General features: G+C 36.9%; 2 protein-coding genes across 15 annotated transcripts in view; both read left to right on the top strand.

Moving 5' to 3' along the window:
* The window catches only part of ARID1B (AT-rich interaction domain 1B), a 513,434-nt gene that overhangs the window by 147,874 nt on the left and 345,616 nt on the right, over positions 1 to 19,944 (top strand). The window lies entirely within an intron of this gene.
* On the top strand, positions 549 to 10,352 carry LOC149468666 (uncharacterized). The gene is made up of 2 exons (XM_089669759.1): positions 549 to 1,641; positions 6,779 to 10,352. The coding sequence occupies exon 2, from the start codon at positions 6,781 to 6,783 to the stop codon at positions 9,496 to 9,498; it is 2,718 nt and encodes a 905-aa protein (XP_089525885.1). The 5' UTR covers positions 549 to 1,641; positions 6,779 to 6,780; the 3' UTR covers positions 9,499 to 10,352.

Below are 19,944 nucleotides of genomic sequence, written 5' to 3'. Positions count from 1 at the left end.
AGAATGTTTCCGCTATCTTCAAATATCTAACCAGTTTAAAAAGATTGTTTTGGTAGTTTCCATATTTTCATAATGGCAGATTCCATTTAAAATAGAACAAATCCAAAACAAAAAGTATTATTGCATATGTAATTACCTTATTAATATTACCTTGGTTTATTTTTCCTCACAGATGACCTTCCTGTCTGCAGTCAAAATTAAAATAATCTTTAGGGGTTTTGAAAAATGCAGTACTTCAAACTTGTGTGACAGTAAGCTCGCACAGCCACTTCTTGATATTTGTCATGTCATTTGTGCTCCCCTCTGTAGTTCCAGATATCACAGAGGGAGGTGATGTCATGACGTAAGGAACAGAGATGCTGGGCAGGACTGAATGATATATATTTTCACATAATCCTGCAAAATAATGCTCACTGACCAACCTGTAAGCACTATCCTATCAATGGCTCTGCCCCTTTGCTCTTCTCAACATACCTCAGAGCTGCTAGTTGCCAGGGAGCAGAGGATGCTATGAGCATACTTAGGGGTCATTCACGCCAGCTGTAATATTAATTTTTTAATATCCAAACTTTAATTCGGTCTTTAGTAGTTTTTGAAATATATGCTGGCAGAATATATATTCCCAATTAATTGGATGTGAATGTGAGGTTTTGTATGTAAGTGGTCAGATGTGAATTATTTGTGTTTGAGTCTAGGTAATCAGTAGAGGTTTAAAGTTATGTTTTCTTTTAAAATACTCATGTAATGTATACCATACTGTGAATTCGTTTAATGAGTCTGAGAGTTTAAATTGTAGTCATAAATCATGGTTTTTGACAGTTGTATGTAATATAAGAACTTCAGAAACCTTTCTCATGGTCCATATGTCAATCATGATAATGACTTGGTGGTTTGAATGGGAACATCTGTTTCTATTCAAACTAGGAGTGATTTTGGGAGTAGTTTAGAAGCCCGCGAATTTGAAACAAAGCTTAATGGGAGGATCTAATTTCTCATGCATTTTAAGTATGCAGCTTTTCAAACTACGAGGCAGAAGCCTCTCAGATAGACGACACTTCACTTCATTCACTCACACACACAGAGACATTCTTTTCACACACTCTTACTCAAAGCACATGCTTGGACAAAGAACAAAAGAATAGCACATGGTCATTTCTTAAACTAGGCCAAGAAAACTTCTATCTAAGCTATGCAAAGGAACTACATTATTTCCTAATATCCAAGGCAATTTATTCTTTATTTTTATTTTCTTGTAAGCTACATATATCTGAATTTACTGTTTTTTATTGACTTTGTATTTTTGGTGTGTGATCAAATAAAGTCACACTGCTCATACTGACCTGGTTTTCATAAGGATTTCTTCCCACAACCATCTACAAGAACCTAGAAATATTAATAGAGTTTTTTCATAACTCTGGAAATCTAACATTATTGGCGAGTGCCAGCCATTCGATTTTTCCACGTTTTTTCAATTTCTCCTCGCTTCGTCAGCGGGGATTGCGATGAACTATTTCTATTGATTAAGCTTCGGAAAGATTGCAGAACCTGGAACGGAAAACGTTGGTTGTGGAGATCTGAGGATTCAAGTGGTGACCAGAAAAGTCTCTAAGTCAGGACAAAAGAGGAAATTTACTACATTCGGTGAGTAGAAAAATGGAATTTATTGATTCATTAGCTGATGAAAGTAAATTGGAATTTCAAGGTTTAGCTAGCCATGCTTCTGATACTGGTTTATGGAAAGCTATGTATGATCAATGTATGCAGGCTAATGTTGATATTGATAGCTCTAGATTTACGTTTAATAAGATGAAAAGAAAATTGCGTAACATTGTGAAGCTAGTTAGAGTTTTCAATTCTATGGTGTTTGAATTGCCAGAGAAAAATGTGGTTTGTGTTGTTCAGACAGATAGCAAAAATGTCTTACAGAGTACAGACATGCAGGATACTGTTGAATCCAATTGTGCAAATTGTGAAACTTTTTGTACCTATATTGAACATCTTGAGCAAGAAATTGAATCTCAAAATGTTGCAATATTAAAAAATAAGCAAATAGCTGTGGTAGCGAAGAAAAAACAATCAGAAACGGCCCAAGCTTCATTTATCCCGGACTCACCCAGGGGTGATGAGGAAGGTGGTGAGACTACTGTTCAGAGACAGAAATTACTTGCTAGAGCATCTAAGTTGAAGTTACAGATTCAGGATCAGTTAATGAAAATATTGAAGGATATACCAGCATATAACATGAGAGAAAATTCTTTCCATAATTCCGATGTTTTTGAGAATTTTTGTGATAGGTTTCAATTAACTGATGAGCAAAGAAATCGCATTTTTGGGTTGTGGATCCCCAGTTTTATGGCTCGTAGGTTAGTCAAGACTCCTTTCATGAATGAGGATGATATAGAAATTCATAGCAATGCTACTGATAGACTACGACAGTTATTACTGTTCACAACAGGAGAGGAGACACCTAGTTTGGAAATTTTAGACTCCTTAAGAGCTACTATTAATGATGATCCATATGATTTTAGGATTAGATATTCTAAGGCATACAGGATGATTTTTAATTTACAAGATGAGACCCCTGCTATGGTCAAGGATTTTGTAAAAAAATTTAAGTACCTTGATCCAGCATCTTTATTGATTGCTAATGAAAAGGATAATTTGGATGACGCTGCCTATATTATTGACAAAATTAGGAGACAATTAAAGCTAAATAATGTAAGACCAAAAATTGCTTTAATTGAGAATAATTATCCTAAGACTGACAGTCAGGATAAAGTCAAGACAGGAAATGCTGCCCCCCGCAGGAATGACAGAGTAAGACAAGGGAATCAAAGACCACTCACTTGTTACTATTGTGCAAAACCAGGGCATTTGAAATGGCAGTGTAGGAAGTTTTTGAAAGACATTCAGATGAGAAATTTGGGTAAAGAAAATGGACTTATTTCTCCTGAACCGTCAGCTCCAATTCGTTCACAGGAAGTTAAGTCATCTTCACCCTACGCTCCTCTGATCAGAGAGATTAGTGAAATGTCAATTAGTAATGGAGGAAATGTGAACAACTCACATTCATCCAGTACTTCAAGACAGCCATTATTACCTTCACCATGACTAGCAAAAGAAAAGGAAGTTGAACTCCATTGTCTGGAATATGTAGCTCCAATTTTCTTGGACAAGTGTGGCCGCCCTTATGTAAAAGCTAAAATTAATGGACAGAAATCTTCAATTTTATTGGATAGTGGAGCCCAAATAAGTGTTTTAGGCATGAAAATACCAATTCCATCTAATGCAACAGTATGCACAGTTGTAGGTTTCAATGGAAAAGGTGATGTTCAAGCTAAAAAATGTAAAAATGTGTCTTTTGAAATACCAGGATGTTCGCAAATGGAAATAGATTTTTGGTATTGTCAAGGATCAGAGAACATTATTGGTGCTGATGTTTTGTCTCAAAGAGGGTGGATACTTGATTTAGCCAATGGCATTGTTTGGCAGGGCTCTGCTAATCGTAAGCCTATGGTAATTGACCCAACAGATTATTGTGAAGTCGGTAGCATCTGTTTGACAGAAGCAATTGATGCTGATTATAAATGGCCAGATACTGGAGATAATCTGGAATTGAAACAGTTAGTACAACTACACAAAAAACTGTGGAGTCAAGGTAAAAATGAAGCTGGATTGTTCAAAAATATTGAAGTTAATATTCAAGGCAAAGACCATCCCCCATTAAAACAATACAAGTTGCCGCCAGAATCTGATGAACCTGTATCAGTAATCATACAAGAATTTTTGGAACAGGGTATCATCAGGAAAGCTAATTCAGTTACTAATAATCCTTTGTGGGTAGTGGCAAAGCGTGATGACCCTAGTGCATATAGATTATTGATAGATCTAAGAATGCTAAACAAATACACTCCAAGTTGTACACCCATTGTGGCAGAAACTCCAGACATCATGTCACAAATAAATGCCAATGCGAAAGTGTTCTCTGTTCTTGACATTGCAAATGGATTTTTTAGTATTAAATTGGCTGAGAGTTGCCAATATAAGTTTTCATTTGTCCACAAAAATGTCCAGTATTGTTTCAATCGTCTTCCTCAAGGCTTTCATTCTTCTCCATCCATATTTCATCAGGCATTAGCAAATGTTTTGTCTAAATTTTCTAGACCTGATTGTTTAATTCAATATGTAGATGATATCTTGCTTATGACGAATTCTGAAACTGAACACAGGACTCTCTTAGCAGAATTGTTTACACTTCTGCAAGATGAAGGTCTCAAGCTGAATACACGCAAAGTTCAGCTCATGAAAAATGAAGTAAAATTTCTTGGAGTTTTGATTGGTCCAGGAAAGAGACAGCCTTTACAGGAAAGAATTGAGTCTATTGCGTCACTTCCTGTACCAACAACATTCAAAGCACTGAGACAGTTTTTGGGTTTGGTAAATTTCTCTAGAGATTTTATCGAATCATTTGCAGAAAAAGCCAAACCATTGTATGATTTGTTGAAGTACAATGAGGAAAATGTATTTGGTCCCTGGACAGAAATACAGCAAAAAGCTTTTGAGATGTTGAAAAATGATTTGCAAACAGCTCCAGCTTTGGCTACTGTTGATAAGCAAGCACCATTTGCTTTGCAAGTGCATGCTTCAGAAACTGCAATCTCAGCTGTCTTGATTCAGAAACAGGGAGGAGTCTGGAGAAGTCTTGGATACTTCTCACGTCTGCTTACTCCAGTAGAGAAAGGTTTTGATGATTGTGTCAGACAACTTGTGGGAGTACATTATGCAGTAAAAGCAACAGAGCATATTGTAGGATTCAACAAAATTATTCTACAAACTCCACATAGCACTTTGAAGTTTCTTTTTGAGAAAAATGTTCCGGGAGTTTCCAACCAAAGATTTTCTCAATGGTTGTTGGCTCTATCACCTAAGCAAATACAGGTTGAACATAATGCCAAGTATGTCCTACCTCAGTTGATGGAATACAACGGGTTAGAACATGAATGTCTATGTGAAGTCCAAGAAACTTCCTCTCCTCTTTTCCGTAGAGAGGCAGAGAAAATTGATGAACCTGTATTTGTTGATGGTTCTAGATACTGTATGTCAGGTAATTATTACAGTGGATATTCAATTTGGTATCCAGAGCGTAATTATTCCATACAGCACAAATTGCCAGGACATTTTTCAGCTCAAAGGGCAGAACTTGAAGCAGTAAAAACTGTGTTGACATTAGACAAGGAAGAGAACAGAAGTCCATTAGTGATCTACAGTGACAGTTCATATGTTGTACGTTCCCTGACAGATTATTTACCAATTTGGAAACGTAGAGGTTTTGTAGATGCATCTAACAAAGTCCTAGTGCACAAAGAGACACTTGAATCAATTTTTAAGCTAGCAGAGGAAAATCCTATTGCCTATGCAATTGTAAAAATTCCATCTCACAGGAAGGACAATGATGAGATGAGTGTAGGCAATAGAACAGCTGATCTCTTAGCAAAGGAAGCAGCTTTACATGGAGTACCAGTGATGCAGTCTGAACCAGTCTCAGTTAATGTTGTTAGGAAGACAGACACACAGATTCCCTCCTTTGCAGAAGAACAGAAAAGGGATCCATCTCTTTCTGCTTCTCAGGTTGATCCAAAATTTCCCTTTGTATGTGAATACGGAATTTTGTTTCATGACTTACACGGGTTTCTGCGTCCTGTTATACCGCAGCATCTACAGGTAGAATTTACAAAGTACAATCACGAAAGCCTAGGTCACATAGGTAAACAAAGATTGCTTGAAATACTCAAGGAAAAATTTTACTGGGACAAAATGGAAGAAACAGTAGACAGTGTAGTTCAATCTTGTCTAATCTGTGCTCAAGTGAATCCTCGACCAAAGGGTCAAAAACCTCCATTACAAAGAACTCCTCCAGCAGATGGACCATGGTCCACATTACAACTAGACTATATAGGACCGTTACCTACAGGTAAAAATGGGTACAGGTATGCTTTAGTTGTAGTTGATGTTTTTTCGAAATGGATTGAAATCTTGCCTGTTCGCAAAGATGATGCATTAACAACTGCTAAAATGCTACTTAATCATGTTTTTCCAGTCTGGGGTATACCAACAAACCTCAGTAGTGACAGAGGAACCCACTTCACAGGTAAAATAATGCAGGCAATGTGTAAAATCTTGGGTATACAACAGAGATTTCATGTGCCCTATCATCCACAATCTGCAGGTATTGTGGAAAGAATGAATAGGACTGTTAAATCAAGGATTGCAAAAATGTTATTAGACAGAGGAAATACTTGGGTTGATGCTGTACCATTGGTTCTGATGAGTGTCAGAAGTACAACATCTTCTGCAACACAGTATTCTCCTTTTGAGTTAATGACAGGAAGGAAAATGCGTATTGTTTTTCCCCATGAACCGTTCTTGTCAACGCCGCAAAAAGAGGCAATAGAAAAAACAAAGTGGTTACAGATGTTGCAAGACAATCTGAACACTATTGTACCACATGCAGCTACTCGCATGCAAAAAATGGTTCCTCCACATTCTTCTAAGTTCGAAAAAGGAGGACAAGTAATGGTAAAAACTTTCAGAAAAACTGGACCATGGCAAAGCAACTGGGAAGGTCCATTTGATATTTTGGATGTTCAAGGAGTAATGGTACAAGTGCAAAGACCTCTTAATTCAGTAAAAAATGCGCGCAGACAACAAACAATGTGGATGCACAGTGACCAATGCAAATTGTTTATACCGAGATAATGATACTGCATTTCTTTTGCAGACATGGATTTCAATAATCCGGAAGAAACAAAGCATCGCAGATTTCAAAGAAAAATAAACATTACAACAAAAGAACATAAGGAACATCAAAGCAGTAAAAAGAAAAGACTTATTACAGGATCGATTTTTTTCTTAGTGACAATGACAATATTAGTAATCTACAACATAAACTTTTCCAGCAATGCAGAAGTTAACAAGACTGAAGCCCTACATAAGAAAGACACTACACTTATTAGGAACAAAAGATTTTTTCCTAAAGACAGTAACATTAATACAGCTGAAGATTTGCTAGGATATATGTGCATAGGTTATGGGAGAACTTGTTGTTCGGAATTGTATTTCGTTCATAATAATGATATTGAAGTTAGAGCTAAAATAGAGTCTAAATCAAAATTTGTTAAAATGCAAGGATCTTATAGGATCAATAACGAAACTAGTAACTTTGAATGTAATTTATCCGATATGGGATACTGGTTAATAGTTTTAAAGGGAAATGAACCTACTATTTGGTCAGGAGATATTTCCATAGACATGTTAAATACTGGAAATATAGGAAGTTCTAAAACAGATATTTGGTATCAATTACAAAGTTATTCACACTTTCTTGATCCTGAACATTTGAATATAAATGGTAATGAAAAAGAGGACATAGTGAAAATATGGGATTTCCAAGTGACAAGAGCTTTGGTTCAAACTAAAGTCAAAGTAATTGTTACTGTGGTAGATTTGATTGTCCCAGAGATAAAAATATCTCCTCAATCATTAAGACTTGTAGAAGGAAAGGATAATCTGAATTTGATGTGTAGTATACAAATACACCTACCTCAAAATTCATTATTAACTTGGAAAAGGAATGGTGAATTTTTGGGAAGTTTTCTTCATGATAAAACTGATGTTATCCATAAAAGTATTTTTGGTAATTTGAACTGGGATAATGATAACTTTGTGTATCATCAAAACACTATATCAATTAATGATACAGGTATATATGAATGCTGCATATCAATAGAAAATTATCCAAAGAAATGTGTAAATACAAATGTAATTGTACTATCCCCTAAAAGAACTCAGTGTACGGATAAGAAATTTATTCCAGCCAGTCCCTTCCAAATTAACCATTTCCAGACCAAACGTCTGTTGAGAGAAGGAAAGTTTGTTATTATAGTGTGGAACTTTAACATTTCAGAATGGAAAATCTCAACAAGGTTTCCACAATGTAAAGAACATCTGGTTAACATGGAATTAGGTATTGAAAGATGGTTTGGTACTGATATTAGGAATCCTCACAGGAATAAACGTGGTATAGATGAAGGTATTTTAGGAGGAATAGGTTCTATTGGTAGTATTACAAATAGCATGGACATTAGTACACTAAAGTCTGATCTCGAGACAGCCGGTTTAGTGGGAAGCAATAGTATTAAAGTACAAAGAAATTTGAATCAAATATTGGAAAATATGGTGATTAAAACAGCCAATATTATGGGTCCATCTATATTACACTTAGAGAATATTACTCTTAATTTAATGTCAAGTGAACAGCATTCCCATATAGCCAGAGCATGTTTAGAAATTCAGATGGAATATTCCACAAATTTTAAAATAATAGCTCAAGCTTTTCAAAGTGGAATAACTCCTATAGGTATTGTACAAAATTTACCAAGAGAGTATGTATATGCCATAAACCATACTGATCTGTGGGTAAATAAGTGGATTGGATGTTATCAGAACATATGTTATAGTTCTTCAATGATTCCTGTAGCAGGAAAAGAACAAATGTTGGTTCCAATCACTGTCTTGGGATTACCAGTTAGCAACACACAGTTACTATATTATCATCTGCAATATACAGATTTTGCATTTACTGATAATAATTTTGAGTTAGAACAATTGGATCTGTCTTCATGTTTACAATTTCAGTCTAAAGTGATTTGTCTACCTAATCAAGACAAAGGTATATTTCATTCTTGTTACCATAACCATACTCTATGTTCAGCAAGGATAGAAAAGGTTAAAACCACTTCTGAGTTAATCTCAATTGTAGATAAAAAGAAAGTTTGTTTTCAAGTTATGTCTGACTCAGAAAGGGTTCAATCCTTCTTCTCTTCTTGTACACATACAGAAAATTTAAGTCGAGGTTTGTTCTGTATAGAAGGAGATATTTCAGCAATAAGTGTTAATGGGATGAGAATGAATTTAACAAACATGCTTATGAAAAATATAAGTGCTCTTCCCATACAGTACAATATATCTCAAGTGGATGAATTCCCATGGAGAGATTGGGCAAATGTTATTCAAAAAGATGAAGGTTTACTGATAGCATTATCAGATGAACTTCAAAAAGCAGAAATATTATTTAAACATGAACAAGGGAGTTTAAAAGATATAGAACATGAATGGTCTCAATTTTCAGGTCATTCTTGGTGGTCAAAATTTAAACGTACTGTATCAATGTTGGGAAAAACTTCAATTGCATCTGCAGCAGGAAATATTTTATTACATCCTGTAATAATTATTTTTATTATTATCATATTATGTATTATATTTCAATTATGTTTGATGTGTAAAATGAACAGTTTTTATAAGCGAATTAGAAGTGAAATTAGAAAAGGAGATAATCTATTACAAGATATACTTCAGAGGAAACTACTTTCTGGTTATGCTGACTCAGTTACAAATAATGATACATTTGAGATTACTAAATCAAAACCTGAGTGTTTGTGATATAAATGATGTGTGCTTGTTATAAATTAATATGAATTTCATATTTCAGAGGGGAATGTAATATTAATTTTTTAATATCCAAACTTTAATTCGGTCTTTAGTAGTTTTTGAAATATATGCTGGCAGAATATATATTCCCAATTAATTGGATGTGAATGTGAGGTTTTGTATGTAAGTGGTCAGATGTGAATTATTTGTGTTTGAGTCTAGGTAATCAGTAGAGGTTTAAAGTTATGTTTTCTTTTAAAATACTCATGTAATGTATACCATACTGTGAATTCGTTTAATGAGTCTGAGAGTTTAAATTGTAGTCATAAATCATGGTTTTTGACAGTTGTATGTAATATAAGAACTTCAGAAACCTTTCTCATGGTCCATATGTCAATCATGATAATGACTTGGTGGTTTGAATGGGAACATCTGTTTCTATTCAAACTAGGAGTGATTTTGGGAGTAGTTTAGAAGCCCGCGAATTTGAAACAAAGCTTAATGGGAGGATCTAATTTCTCATGCATTTTAAGTATGCAGCTTTTCAAACTACGAGGCAGAAGCCTCTCAGATAGACGACACTTCACTTCATTCACTCACACACACAGAGACATTCTTTTCACACACTCTTACTCAAAGCACATGCTTGGACAAAGAACAAAAGAATAGCACATGGTCATTTCTTAAACTAGGCCAAGAAAACTTCTATCTAAGCTATGCAAAGGAACTACATTATTTCCTAATATCCAAGGCAATTTATTCTTTATTTTTATTTTCTTGTAAGCTACATATATCTGAATTTACTGTTTTTTATTGACTTTGTATTTTTGGTGTGTGATCAAATAAAGTCACACTGCTCATACTGACCTGGTTTTCATAAGGATTTCTTCCCACAACCATCTACAAGAACCTAGAAATATTAATAGAGTTTTTTCATAACTCTGGAAATCTAACACCAGCCTATGTACTAATATACATGTGTGCTGTGCTGTGTAGGGTAGGGGCAGTGAAGGGTTGTGCGATGCATTGTTACAACACATTGCACTGTTTGTTTTTCTCTTTTTTTTTAACTTTATTGAAGTGTCACAAAATGGCACTTCATTCAACTCTTTGCACCATAGTAACACGTTGCAATGGAGTTTAGAGAGGTGCATTGCATAATGTCTGACTTTTTACACAATGCACCATAACCCACATCAGTGCAGAATTATGGTGTGAATAGGGCATGTACAAAACAATTGTTTTCTATGTACCCTTGCATTGAGCCTTTGTTGCTCTATCCATAACAATGCTGCTCAATGGACATGATGTGAACTACCCCTTAGAAATATCTTCCACAGCTCTACCCCTCTGCTCAATATACCCCAGAGCTCATACACTTACCAGCCACTTTATCAGGTACACCTGTTCAATTGTTTGGTGACACAAATTGCTAATCAGCTAATCACATGGCAGCAACTCAATGCATTTAGGCATGTAGACATGGTGAAGACGACTTGCTGAAGTTGAAACCGAGCATCAGAATGGGGAAGAAAGAGGATTTAAATGTTTGTGAACGTGGCATGGTTGTTGGTGCCAGAGGGGCTGGTCTGAGTATTTAAAAAATGGCTGATCTACTGAGAATTTCACGCACAACCATCTCTAGGGTTTACAAAGAATGGTCCGAAAAAGAGAAAATATCCAGTGAGTGGCAGTTTTGTGGAGGAAAATGCCTTGTTGATGTCAGAGGAGAATGGGGGCTGTGACATTCAGATGGTACGGTCAGAATTCAGTGTAAACACCATGAAAGCATGTATCCATCCTGCCTTGTATCAACGGTTCAGGCTGTGGTGGTGGTATAATGGTGTGGGGGATATTTTCTTGTCACTAGCAAGGTGTACCTAATAAAGTGGCCAATGAGCGTAATGCCCAATGAGTTGAGGACATTACAGGTATAAAAGAAATTGGCTGGGCGTTGCTCAAAGTGGCAGAGCTGTGGACAATGTTCATAAGTTTGCTTATAGTGCCCTCAGCTCCTTGATAACTAGAAGCTCTGGGATATACTGAGCAGAAGGGCATAGACATTGTCAGGGCAGTGCTTGGGGCTCTCGTAACAGCAACGCAGGCTTAGTTATTCTGGAATGTACATATTTTTACTTCTGTCAGCAGCTTCAGCACACCACCTACTCATTTATTTATTTATTACAGGTACTTGTATAGTGCTGACAACTTATGCATCACTTTACATACTGTACATATTGTACATTCACACCAGCCCTTGCCATCAAGGAGCTTATAGTCAAAGGTCCCTAAATCACATTCATTCATACACACACTAGGATTAATTTAGACAGGAGCCAATTAACCTACCAGCATGTCTTTGGAGTGTGGAGTACCTAGAGGAAACCTATGCAGGCACAGGAAGAACATGCAAACTCCAGGCAGTGCCATGGTTGGGATTTGAACCAACAACCCTAGTGCTGCCAGGCGGAAGTGCTAAGCGATTAGCCACACTTCTGTTTATTCTTCCAAATGTCCACCCTTACACTGTTTGTGTTTAGGCTGAGGGCTATTGGAACATGTAGTTTAGCAAGGCATAGGAATGAGACACATAGTAGTTGCAGATCTCTCCTCCTAGCGCCCCAGGGAATGGTACTTTATAAACAAAAACCATGATGTCACTGGAAAGAAGATAATGAAAAATAATGCCTATGGCTGTTGTAGAAAGGTAGAGGGAGTTAGGGGAAAAAATGTAGAGCCTGGAGGTCAGTTTAAATGTTATCTTATTTAAATGTTAGTTGTTATAAGCAGGGGCGGACTGACAGCTCATGGGGCCCCCGGGCAATAGGGGATCATGGGGCCCCTGTGTCCTTGCCCACACTCAAAGCACACCCAAAAAAGCCTATAAAAGGTACCAGGGGTATTTCATGGGGCCCCCTACTGACCCCGGGCCCTCGGGCAGTGCCCGAGTGCTCAAATGGTCAGTCCGCCCCTGGTTATAAGTTTAATTTTGATATATAATATAATAAAACTCATAACTGAAATATTTTTGGTTTTGTTTGAGCCAGGATAATCTAATCTGTGCTGTTGGCATTACTGGATCATTAAACTGTGTCCATGCCTTCTTTTTTTTTTTTTCCTTTTGCAGCTGTTTTGCTCTCAACTTTTAAGTACACCTGCAAAAAGACAGCATTGCAATGTAGCACATTTTGCTAAAACAGCTATTTTTTGAAACTGGTGACATTTATATTTCCCACAGAGTGAGTTTTATGTGAATGGACCTGTTTATAGAGAAAAAAAAATCTTTGAAGTGACAACATCAACACATTTATATAAATGGTTTTAGAGGTAATGTTTGTATTTTAACCTATCGGAAAATTTTACTTCCTTTAGCCATTTTATTGTGATCTTCACGATCAGACTTTTTTTTTTTTTTTTTGCCCACATGTTAAAATCTGCATTTTTGGCTAGAAAATTACATACAACCTAGAATATTATATATTTTTGGAAAGCATAGTCTCTGTAGAATAAAAAGATGGCAGTTGCACAAGATTGGTGCAACTGTTTAATAAATCAATATTTTCAGTACAATACACTAAAATTAATTATAGTGCACACAAACACAATATAATCCGAAATTTTATTTGTACATAATAATCAATGAGGTTATATAAAAAAAAATGTATAGATAATGTAATGTATAGTGATGAATATATTGCATTGGTTATGCTTTAGGGCAGGGCTTGAAATTTCCACTCACCTGCTCGCCAATGGCGAGTGGAAATTATGGTGTGGGCGAGTGTGTCCCCCAGGGCCATCATGCTGAGCAGTCTCGGAGCTGAGGCCGGATCTGTCATTGGCACTGGGAGCCATCAGACTGCTCAATAGCTGAGCGCAGTGAAAGCAAAGGAAGGAGTGTGTGCTGTGCTCTCTGCCTCCCCCTAGAGTGCAGTACCTGGCTCTGTGCGTGAACAACGAAGTACTGCAACTTTTTATGGGGGGGAGGGGGTTGGTGTGTGTTTTGTGTGTCTCTGTGTATGCATGTACATGTGTCTGTGTGTATGTACATGTGTGTATGCATATGTACATGTGTGTATGCATGTACATGTGTCTGTGTGTATGTACATGTGTGTATGCATGTACATGTGTCTGTGTGTATGTACATGTGTGTATGCATGTACGTGTCTGTGTGTATGTACATGTGTGTATGCATGTACATGTCTGTGTGTATGTACATGTGTCTGCATGTATCTGCATGTATGTGTGTGTGTGTGTGTGTACATGTGTCTGTGCGTGTATATTTCTGTGTATGTACATGTATCATCTGTGTTTATGCGTGTCTGTACGTGCCTGTGTGTGTATACATGTGTCTGTATGTGTGTCTGTGCGTGTGTGTATATGTTTCTGTGTGTGTGTGTGTGTGTGTGTGTGTGTATGTGGCTGTGTGTATGTACATGTCTGTATGTGTATGTACAGGTGTCTCTGTTTGTGTGTGTTTGTTGGTGGCAAGTAACTCTTAAGGCCTGGCTAGTAGCTCAGGACTTGAAATTTTAAGCCCTGCTTTAGGGAATTGACCCTTTTTCCTACAAGGAGGTTTATAGTCAGCCACTACCCTACACGGTATCATGTATTTTGCGTTTGTATGTGTACCAGTGTACACTAAGGAGGGGGGTGGTCACATAGGAATAACAGAATTGCTAGAATTAGATGAAAGAGAAAGATATATCTTTATGACCCCTTCACATGACGCGCTATTGTCCTGTATTCAGTGCATTTACTTGCATTGCTGTAAGGCCACCCATTCAAAATCAAACAAGAAGACAGTTTTATATTTGTACAGTTTTTGTAATGTAGTGCAATGCAATGCCCATAACGTGTGTTGTAGTGTGCTGCAGTGTGGGTGTGCTGCAAGCTACTATACTTGCGATGAGATGCCTTTCTAATTGAATGGCAGGGTCTTTCACCACAGCATATTGCCAACAACACATAGGTGTGAAATTAGCCTTAAATTATAAGACATGCATATTTTTTTTCTTCATTCATGTTACTTTGATGACTTTTCTAGGTATCATGTATACACATAATTTGATTATTTTCCTGCATTTTGATATTTGGTTTAAAATGTTTGTTGGCATCACCTTGCTAAATGCATGTTCATTGACAGATGTATACCAACGTTAAATCAGTTGACTGTTCCAACTTGTACATGGAAGAACATTATACTACTATTAGACCACATCTAGTAATTAGCCTATTTGTAAACGCACACTCCTCGTAAATGAATGGGTCAACATGAAATCCAGAGCACAAACACTTGAGTCTCTGTCTCTCTCCTAAGATATATATTTTTTTCTTTTTAAGGTTTTTGTTTCAGCTCTGTTTCTTACTATTTAAATCACAGAAGGTTAATTAAAAGAGTGCCACACTCTGCATTTACTGAGGAATATTAACCTTGCTAGGCTCGTGTTAAATCACTGAAGTGATAGAATTGCATTTGCTTGATAACGTTTTGCTGTGAGAGCAAAGGCAGGGCCATTTATAGTTCACTGCCATTAATTGCTTAGCATTTAGATATTAGCACAGGAGTCTATTAATTAACTTGATAATAAAACTATTGGAATGTAGGCTGGTGAAATGATTTGGTTTTAGTGGACCCATGGAGCTTTCCAGCAAGAGAGAAATGGATTCGTCTTTTCCCTCTTGATCGTAAACTCCTAGAACACATATTTCTTGAAACAAGAGCTGATGGGAAGATTGTATTGGATCTATCTGACATTATCAATTCACTCTTTTTTTTTTGTTTTTCTTACTAATTTGCTACTGTGTTGTGTGTATATATAAACATTCTGTTGGACATCATGTAATTGTTTGCCACATTTATACAAGGAACACTGTCCAGGTTCTGATACAAGCTCCTTGGGGGATTTGAGCTGGAACCATTGGATGGACTCAGCTTATTGCCATGCTCTAATGCTTGGTCATGTGAGCTTGATGGGCTGTGGTGCCATTCGAATAGCACACCTGCACTGGGGCAAACTTAAACACATGGTAATGCAGTGCTGTGCTACGTAGTGTGCTGCATAGCTAAAAATAGTGAAGGAAACTTTTTAGTGTTTTTGGTGCATTAGGAAACACATTCAAATGCAACACAATGCATGTTGGCTTGCAGTGAACAGATGTATATGAGACCTAAGTGTACATCCATGGCTAACCTCAGGTACTGCTTGATTGATTGAGCTCCTGAGTTTCATATTCCAGTTTTTTTTATTGCAGAAGTGATCAAATCGATCAAAGCAACCACCCACCAGCAGTTTGCGGCCACATTGCCTTGATCCTATTGATCATTGTGTCTTTTAAAAGCTTGTTTATATGTCAAGAACATTACCTGTATGTATGGTCAGCTTAAAGACTTCACAATGGCATTATTTACTCTTAGCTTGTAGATGGTACTCTGCCTCTGTTTTACAAATAACATTCTTTCAGCATGGAATATAAATGTCTTCAGTGGGGGCAAAGAGAACAACCAAATCATCTTTTTTAAGTTGAGTTGGGAGGGGCTAGAAAAGTGTTGGTCAACTTTATATTAGAGAGGGCCTCAAGGGCGGCCCCATGCACTTAAAGAAGGCCACACAAAGAAGGCATGGTGTGATGCATGCCATTTATCCTAAATGGCACCTCAAAGGAACTTGAAAATATATAAATTGCAGCACACAACAATAGTTGTACATGTAGGCCAGTGAAATTATTTGGTTTTAGTGGACCTTTGGACTTTTTGGTACGTTGAAACACCTATGCAAATTAATGGGCTGATTTAGGTCAACTTTGCAACCTTATCTCAGAGGTCCACATTGTTTTTACATTAATCACAGTGATTGCTTAAAGGATAAGTTCACCTTTTTACCAAGAAATAATAAATGCACATATTTTTTTTTCAGGTAAAAAAATGTGCATTTATTATTTTTTGCTTCTGGAGCCTCTAAAGCATTGCACCAGTGATCAGCAGATCACTGGTGCCATGCAGGTCTCCCTCTGACCTGTCCGTGTATCTGCTTGCTTGAACATCCCAACATGAAGGCTCAATGAACTACCATGGCACTGTGGAGCGCCGTGGTAGTTCATTGAGAACTACAAGCTGACAGCCGCAAAGGCTGTCAAAACTGGTAGTTTTCCCATTCACAGAATACTGTGAATGAGCAATGCGGCTGGGAGGGCGGAGTCTCCCAGGGTCACATTTTAAAAAAATTGTGACAGCTAGGAGGGGAGGTGAAGATCCCCCGTCACAATGGGGATCGAAGGGGGGGGGGGCAGTCTGTTCATATCATGTTACTTGTTACACTCTGAATATGGGTGTAACATATTATGAAAGGTGAACTTATCCTTTAACCACTTGTGATTATCAGCCATTTACCTCTGACAGGAGAAATCAAATAGATACCTTATCCATGCTAAACAGCATGGATGGAGGAATATTTGCTGCAGGTTATTGTATTCAGGCAGCAGGGATGCCCACAGCTGCTTAGAATACTTGTACAGTGACTGCATCTGGTGCCTTCAATTTTGCAATTAAAGTTTGTCAAGATGGGTGGTGCTGACATGGCCTCCCACAGCTCAAATTCAATAGGAGTTGGAAATTTGAGATGTGTATGGCCAGATAATGATCCCTGATTGATTTTGCTCTGATTGGTTTTGCTAGCAGAATAGGACTTCATCTGCTAAGAAATTATTTCATATAAATAGCCAAAAGTCTTAAATAAATATCTCCAGGACATTTATATACCACAGGAGGTTCATTGTTGGCTAAATAAAAGGTTGAATAGGCATATGGCAATATAAACAGTCTTTGAAGTTGGGTATCAGTTTTTTTGTAGCTACAAAAAGTGAATATTACTGAAATATCTAAACTGTTGTTCAATCTGTTATCGATATTACTTTTTATTATTGTTCTAAGTGACAGGAATGCATAGAACAATTCAATGTGCTTTGATGTTGCATTTCGATTCTGACCTCAGTGTGTAAAGGTCAATGTGCCCCAAAAATCTTGGTCATCCAAAGCTACTTATTGAATCAAGTACCATAAGCAATCATTTTTAAATTAGACTCTGTGTTTTGAACTCGCAGTTACTATTTCACCCAAATTCCCAAACTCCTTTATAAATTACAAGTTAAAATGTTGGACTTCAGTAACAGCTTTATTCTACAGTTTTTACTATATTTCAGCTTCTTTTTCTATTTCAATCTTTTTTTTTTATTTATATGTTAGAAATGCTTTGGGCTGTTTCTTCTCAAGTATTATTAAATGTTAATTTTGAATGCACATAGTTTTCTGTAGCCTCTGGTCATCCATTAAAGGAATTTTTCTCTTCAGAGCTTTAAGTCCAATGAAATTAACAGAATGCTGGCCAATACCAGACGTGTGCTAATCCCATAGTATTTTGCTTCCTGAGATAATTTGAGATGATGAATGCTTGTTGAAGTGATTTCAACACATGAATTTGGCTTTGGAGAAAATAAAAAGCTGTCAGGGTGGTTAATGTGAGGGAATAGAAGCAAGAAAAGTACACATTTTTCCATACTCTTGTAAACATGACTACTATCCCTTTGGCTTTCTGCTTGTCTGCTATATAACATGTTAAACTTTTCAGATCACATGAAGAACATATACATAGCTGCCAACTGTCCCTCATTTGGAACCAAATCCCTCGATCTCTTGTTTTCTTTTTTTCTAAGGAGACCCGTTTTTTGCTTTGATGTATAAACTAAACCTTTTATCCAACCTCTAAATGATTGAATTTTGTTATTTTGAAGGGACAGTATATAAGGGCTTGTTCACACCATGTCTGTTGAGCTTTGTTTTCTGTATACCAACACACATGTATGGACTTAATAGGGCCCTGTTTAGACCATACATGTGCCATGGTGTGCAGAAAAAAGCAACACAATGGGAAAGGAGTGATCAATCCCTAGAAAAAGTAGTGGTAGAAAAAAGTATACGTGGATTTAGACAATTTTTCATTAAATTTTTTGAGCATCTTCATGTTTTTCATAAATATGAGCATGGCAGGGGTGTGTTCTTTGCCTACCCCCTTTACTTTTAAATGTGTCCCTCACTCAGGGAGTCACAACATGCCACGATACATGGTAATGCACTGCTGTGCAGCATGATAAGCTGCCAAAAACGTTGCATGCATGATTTTTGCACCATTACATTGCATTATGCATTACATTCAAATTAATGGGCTGCCTTAATGCAACCCACATTGACACATAATGCAGCATGCAATAACATGCATGTGGTGACTGCACCACAGCAGACTGGAAAATCCTCTTTTTCTCACAACTCAGCAAGATAACCCATGGCTAATTATTTTATTACCAATACATCGGTTCACTTATGGTTCTCCATAATTAAAAGCAAAAAAAAAAACTGCAATAAACGCCATTCAGAAGATGTTTGATAAGAAAAAATGTGCTAGTTATGCAGATTGTACAGCAGCACAATGGCCTTCCAGGCTTCTCCTGTTTCCTATTGGTTTCACATGGACTCTAGGGGGTGTTTGCTGTTTTAAACCAATTACATATTAGGAACCATGAGAGAGTTTCCGGCTACTCTTATCTATCAAGTCAAATGGGGGCTCAAAAATTGTTCTCTCACAGGGGACCTTTGTTGACCATGTTTACCTCTGACTGCTGTTATGAATATGGATCAGAAATGGATGGCAAATAGAAACATAATGTGACATGTCACATCTTACCTTTAAGTGTGAACAGTCATATACATAGACAGGGACAATGTGTTGAATCAGCTCCACAGGTAGCAGTGAAGGTGACATGGCATACTGGGGGAAGCAATAGAATATTTTGCTTATAGAGGTTCAAACAAGAAAAAATAAAAAAGAATAAGGGATAATAAAAGAAGAAATCTCACTTTTTCTATAAAAAATGTAATGTGTGCACACATTGAGTATTGATATTATTGCAGTTTTGCATGGACCTCAAATCTTTAGTTGCTTCTATATGTACTTGGCTGATGACCTTTTGAAAGCTGGCTAATTATAATATATAATGATCCAGTTTACAGTGTAAATATTATATAATTATATATTAAATAATATTTTCCCTGGTGAGAGTTGCAAAAGTCTGAGGCATCCTCGAGTTTTTCAGTGACTTTCTATAAATGCATAGATAGGTCTGTGAGATAAAAATGTTTGCCATGAATCCTTATTACCTTTATAATTGATTGCAGGGTTAAGCTACTAATTTTCTTCCATTCATACTTAAAAACACTGGGCAGCAGCCTTTGCCGGGCATATGCTGATGCAAGCAGGCAGACATTGGCAGACAGAGACTGAGACCTTGAGTGTTATTTTGCTGATCAAATGGTATAAAGATTTTCTGCCAATCATTCACCAAGGTTCTTCATTACACATAAAGACTGATATCCACTTTTATCTGCAGCAGGTAAACACAGTTTGTTGTACA

This window comes from Staurois parvus, unplaced genomic scaffold, assembly GCF_062004578.1.
Source record: "Staurois parvus isolate SC_StPar_1 unplaced genomic scaffold, SC_StPar_1.0 ptg000081l, whole genome shotgun sequence".
In the NCBI taxonomy this organism is placed as follows: Eukaryota; Metazoa; Chordata; class Amphibia; order Anura; family Ranidae; genus Staurois; species Staurois parvus.
This window is presented reverse-complemented; position numbering and strand designations above follow the sequence as displayed.

Coding starts and splice junctions, on each gene's coding strand:
- LOC149468666 (XM_089669759.1), top strand. CDS start 6,781: ATGGATTTCAATAATCCGGAAGAAACAAAGCATCGCAGATTTCAAAGA.